At 37.5% G+C, this 5,696-nt stretch overlaps 1 protein-coding gene across 1 annotated transcript; it reads right to left on the bottom strand.

The window, feature by feature from the left end:
- Positions 1–745: 745 nt before the first annotated feature.
- LOC107894150 (lanC-like protein GCL2) lies at positions 746–4,661 on the bottom strand. The gene is made up of 6 exons (XM_016819372.2): positions 3,001–4,661; positions 2,725–2,903; positions 2,470–2,581; positions 2,265–2,381; positions 1,866–2,186; positions 746–1,210 (listed from the first exon to the last, which is right to left on the bottom strand). The coding sequence occupies exons 1-6, from the start codon at positions 3,160–3,162 to the stop codon at positions 872–874; spliced, it is 1,230 nt and encodes a 409-aa protein (XP_016674861.1). The 5' UTR covers positions 3,163–4,661; the 3' UTR covers positions 746–871.
- Between the last annotated feature and the right edge of the window lie 1,035 nt (positions 4,662–5,696).

The raw sequence follows: 5,696 nt of genomic DNA, 5'->3' as shown, positions 1-5,696 counted from the left end.
ATTCTAAATTATTTTCTTTATAGTTACAAATTATTTATAGCAAAATATTTAACAAAATAAATTTAACATTATTAAACTAAACAAAATAATTTAGAATATATAATCTTAAATTATTAATAAATTAATTTTAAAACAATTACAAACACAAAAATTTATCAAATAATTCTAAATTACTAACAATCTAATTTTAAAATAATTATAAAAAATTACTAAATTTTTTTCTTCTTTCTTTCTTCACTACTTCACATTCTTCACTGCACGGTCAATGAGGTTTGCAGGGTGTGGCGCCCCTGCATCAGGGGCCACATGTGGCGCCTAGGGGCCACATGTGGCGACCCGTTTTTAACCCGAAATTTTTTTAAAATATAATAATAATAATAATAAAATATTAATAAAATTATTAATAAAATAATATGTCGCGCCTGTCAGGTAGGCACGACTAAAAAAAAGGCACGACTAAAAAAAAGTAACCTATTTTCGTAAATAATCTATCTGACAACCTATTTTCGTATATAATAATTTTTTTTATACCATATTTGTAAAAATACCCTTACAAAACTAGAGAAAATACACTTGTAAAAAAAAAGCTTTAAAGAAAAAAGAAGGCACCAACTTTGGGAGGAAGATAAGAACTGCCACATATTCTTATTTTGAGTTAATCAAAGTATTGGGGTGGAGAAATAGTACATTAGTATCAGGTTCATATCATTGACTACAAATTGGTGCACATATAAAAGAGAGCAAATAATCCGAAACTTATAGCTGCATGCTTCAACCATTTCAGAATTGCAAACAATTCATTACAAGTGTTATCCAAAGGCATGTCTTCCAGGAAAGCAGACAGGCAATACCTATTGCATTAGCCTAGAAATTAGAGCTCATATGCAGGGAATCTGGAACCCAAGGGCTCAATCATGTCTAGGAAAAGATATGCCATACCCCCAATCCCTTCAAACAAGGAATAGGGCCTATCGCCCCCGTGCATCTCTCCATTGGATATAAGCTTGTGAGCCTGATCAAGCAAAAAGCAAGCAAATGCTTTTGCCCTATACAAGAACTTTACGTTGCCTGTTTTTCGGTAAAGTGAAAGGAAAACATAAGCATTCCCACTAATGCCATGGCAAATTCCTACCCGCTTCAGCAACCCACGGTTCCACACCACCTTTGCTGCATCCACAGCTGCTTCCAGAAATTCGTCATCTCCAAAGACCTAAAGAACACAGAGATTCTAATGAATTCTAATTCTGACAGTACACAGATTGTTGCTGGTTGCTAATTTTATTTCTTTTAGTAGCAAAACCTTCAAGAAAGAATTACTTTGTATTGAACTTATGCTAAGTTTGGTTGGAGTATTATTTTATTCGACATGTGATTGGTTACCTATAAACTAATTACAATTGATAGCCACTCGCATGACTTGTTTGTGGCAAAAAGGAGGACTTTCGCTTATTTTTTTTCTTATGTTATTACACTAATAATCAAATGTAGCATTAATAAATTCCATTCAAGCAAATACCAAGTCAGAGTGAATCCATTAATGCTTAATATTTAATGATGGAAGTTATTCAAACAATTCTAGCAATTCTAGGGGTATGCCTTAGTTCTTTCTCTAGCGGCTACAATATAAATAAAAAACTAATTTAGTACATGCTTTTGCAAATACATAAACCTCATTGCAGGAATAATCTCACTATCAAACACACGAATAATTGATAAACAAGTGTCCACTCAATGCCATTACCCAATAAACTAGGAGAACTTAGTGATTTCAATAAAATCTCCCTTGGAGAAGGACAAAAAAAAATGTAAATTCTTTTAAATATAGTTTACACAAGAACTTAGAACTTGATAAATTTTAATCTTACCTCAGCAGCTTTGACAAGAGTGAGGGCGATCCCAGGGGCTCCATGACACCAATGGACAAGAACATCCGACTTCCTATCTTGTTCACTTGCAGGGTAGTTCCCACCTGGAAATCGATTCCTAATCATGTATCTAAGAGTGCTTTTTACATCCTCAGCCTCATCCGGTTTCAACTCCGTGTCCATTAACACATAGATAATACCTGCCAATCCATGCGCAGCACCCCAATACTTTTCTCCATACCATTCAAACATCAAAGGACTTCCTCCTCCTTTCTTCCCCAAGGCCCTGCCATTCTTGATAATTTCATCAACAACTGCACGCTGCACAATAAAACACCCAAAAAATTTACGTTTAATCCAACCTCATTTAGAGATGATATATCACGAACATATACTTACTGTAGTTGTCGAAGTGATAGTCCCTTCACCAAGATGCTTGTTCAAGAACAAACAAGCCCATAGAAACCCAGCTCTTCCATACAATAATTCATCAGGAAGATCCCTTGAGAGCTTAATCTGAATCATTTAATCATAGAAATTACAGTCTATTTTTATTAGGAAAAAAAAAAGCAGCCATAAAGTTGAAAAACCATCAGCAGAGTACCTCTCTAAACGGGGTTAAGTAGTGATTAAGCGACTCTTGATTTCCAGCATACTTTGCGGCCACAGCACCAAGAGCACAAACACCCGCTCGACCACATAAAAAGGTTGCATCCCTATTTTTACATTATATATATATACATATAAACTGGATATGGCCCAATTTAAGTACTCTAGCAAATAACGAAATTGATTGTATGGGTAAACTGGATATGATCCAATTTAAGTAAAAAAGCGAAGGAAGAAGTGATAGATGTACCGAGAAGATAAGGAAGCGGAGTTGCAAGCATCAACAATGGCTAAGCAGAGGGAGAGGTCGTTGGTGTTGTTGGTAAGTACATAGGATTTGAAGAGCAAGAAAGCAGTACCGAGAGTGCCACAATAGAGAGTAAAGTCGGAGACTTTTTGCGAAGTTATCCCCCACGTTTCCAGCGTTACCTGGGTCAATAACGCAAATATGTGGTGAGGTTGAAGCAAAAAAAAAAAAAAACCAGCGAAAATTAGGAAGAAAGAGAGATAGAGAGGGAGAGGCAACGGTTTCTTTGAGGTCCAAAGCGGTGCGTTTGAAATGTTGAGATAGAGAAGAGTAAGGCATGGATAGAAGTTTGATCAGAGTATCTCCAATTTCTTGTTGTTCGTGTTGTGTTGTTTCGGGTACGAAGTCCGGCAATACGTTGGGAAAGAAACAATCCGCCATTATTTTTTCAGTCTTTTGGGTTTCTTTAAGAATCGCAAAGCTTCAGCCTTTAGATGATCCTGAGAGTGTGTAACTTTTTTAAGGGATTAAGCATTTTTACGACTGATCTGGAGCTGCCACAAGCTAACACCTGTCTCCACGCATGCCGTGAAGAGCAGGAAGGAATGCAGAAGTGGCAAGAAATAGGTTGCCTTGGCTCAAATTCAATATACATTGACTTTTTTTACATATAAAAAAATTAAAAATTTCAAAAATAAAATACTAATTGGATTAATTATAAAACTGGTATATATAGATTAGACTCGATTAGCTTCAAAGTTAAAACTCTTGTATGGTATTAATATCATTGTAATTTATTTTAATAAAATTTTTATATTTTTTAGAGACAAAATCTTTTGATAAAAAAATATGGAAGAACCTTCGAAGCACGAAAGGGACGATGAAGGCGTATCAGCGACTACAGCAACAAAGAAGGTTCGACTACGGGATTCTGAGGAGAGTCGAGATGCCGACATGGAAACAATAAAAGAAACAAGGAAATCTCTCTCTTGGAAAGATCATCTGATGGGCTTAGGATTCTACCAGATTGAGATACCAACCAATGCTACAGAAGCAGAAGAAGATAAAGATTTTGAGTTATCAATAGATGATGTGGAACGCTCGATACTCAATGGAGTCCCTTCAATCAATTTTTCTGATCGTATTACCCAAATCCTCGTTAATCACATGCAACTCACGGTAGTTATAAAACTGTTGAGGAGGAATATAGGTTATAATGCATTACAAAACAAGGTAACTGCACTATGGAAACCCTCTTAGCCTTTCAATCTTATGGATGTGGAGAACGGCTACTTTCTGGCGTAATTCAAGAATCTGGATGATTATGAGAGAGTTTTGTGTCAAGGGCTGTGGGTAGTCTTTGGGTAGTACTTAACTGTCCAACCATGGACTATTGACTTTAACCCGTTTCATCCATATCCTAGAACAGTTATGGCATGGATCCGACTCTCTGGTCTTCCTAGGCACATGTATAAACGGCAAGTCTTACGGGAAATTGGGGCCACGATCGGGAAAGTCTCAAAATTAGATTTTAATACTGACAATGGTGTAAGAGGGAGATTCGCAAGAATGGTTGTGTTCGTTAACTTGGACAAGCCCTTGATTTCGCAGGTTCTTGTCAATGGAGCAACTCAACGAATTGAGTATAAGCACCTTCCAACGGTCTGCTTCCAATGCGGGCATTATGGGCACACAAAGGAAATTTGCCCTAAAAGTGAGATGGGGATGGAAGGAATTTGTGAAGGGGACATACCTGACAAAACAAACCAGGGAATTGACAAAGGGGATAACAAAAGAGGAAACACTACCCAAGGGACGTATGGACCCTGGATGTTGGTTGAAAAGAAGTCAAGACGAACCGGAAGAACAAGACAGAAAGGAGTCGAAAACGCTGCAGTCGACGGAGAAAGAACATCAAGATTTCAGGTCTTGGAAAACCTAGCTGTGATGGGTCCCCTAAAGCCCGTGAAGAGGGAGGCACAATGTACGTCGAACGGGATCAGTCAGGCCTGCTCAAACTGGGCCCAGGGAGAGAGGATGGCCCAATGCATATAGACCAAAATGCACAGCATATCGATGGGCTAAATTGAGGGAAATTAATCGGGGAACCATCTTAGACCAACACTACGTTGGGTTAAACGATCAACAAAACCGACCTACAACAACGAATTCTGCCTGATAGTAATCAAAAATCCTTAATCAAAGATCCATAGAGACCAGGCTACCAACAACCATTGGAAGAAAGAGCAGGAATAGTCGGCATACCACAAAATAAAGCTGGCAGTGCACATACTCCAATTTTACTTTCACCAAGAACGGGTGCAGAGGCTCATGAGACTCAGCCAAGCATCACCGAACCAAGTCTACTGGAAGGGATAACTAAGACATCAAATAGAGAAACTATTGAAGAACACCCCGCTCCTCCAGATTTTCAAACGACAAAAGAAATTATGAAGGTCCTAACAGCAGGTATTCTTGATGCCTCTAAACATTCTGTCGTTTTTTTAAAGAGGACAATCAACCTATAAATAAGGGACTTTCTCAGAAGAACAGAGGCAAATCAGGAGCTTCCTAAATTGCAATACCAGCAGCACGTGGTATTACGAAAATAGGGAATGCTCGGAAAGGGAAAAATCTCAAAGTCAACAAAGATAAAGGTAATCCTTTTAAGGCTTATCCTTTAAAAAATCTATTATCTGAATCTATAAGTAGCATGGTTGAATTACTACAAAACCAAGTCCAACAAGGGCTAGTAAATGAAGCCCCTGTAGGGATAGGAAAGAAAGCAGGAGACAACATAGAAACAAAACAGTAATTAAATAAGCTTTGATACAACACTCATTTTTTTTTTACTAATGAGTACTAGAATCTTAATTTTTTCGTGGAATTGCCAAGGGTGCGCAAATGAAAAATTTATTCGTACGTTTAGATAATATAATAGGGAACACAAGCTGGACATTGTTAGTCTACTAGAA

This window comes from Gossypium hirsutum, chromosome A13 (genome assembly GCF_007990345.1).
Source record: "Gossypium hirsutum isolate 1008001.06 chromosome A13, Gossypium_hirsutum_v2.1, whole genome shotgun sequence".
In the NCBI taxonomy this organism is placed as follows: domain Eukaryota; kingdom Viridiplantae; phylum Streptophyta; class Magnoliopsida; order Malvales; family Malvaceae; genus Gossypium; species Gossypium hirsutum.
The sequence above is the reverse complement of the archived record's forward strand: the minus strand, read 5'-3'. Positions and strand labels throughout refer to the sequence as shown.

Excerpts from the sequence above, each read along its gene's own strand:
- LOC107894150 (XM_016819372.2), bottom strand. The coding sequence starts at position 3,162 with ATGGCGGATTGTTTCTTTCCCAACGTATTGCCGGACTTCGTACCCGAA. Across the intron at positions 2,382-2,469 it reads ACTTAACCCCGTTTAGAGAG|ATTAAGCTCTCAAGGGATCT; the intron begins GTACTCTGCTGA and ends TAAATGATTCAG. Across the intron at positions 2,187-2,264 it reads CTATCACTTCGACAACTACA|CGTGCAGTTGTTGATGAAAT; the intron begins GTAAGTATATGT and ends TTTATTGTGCAG.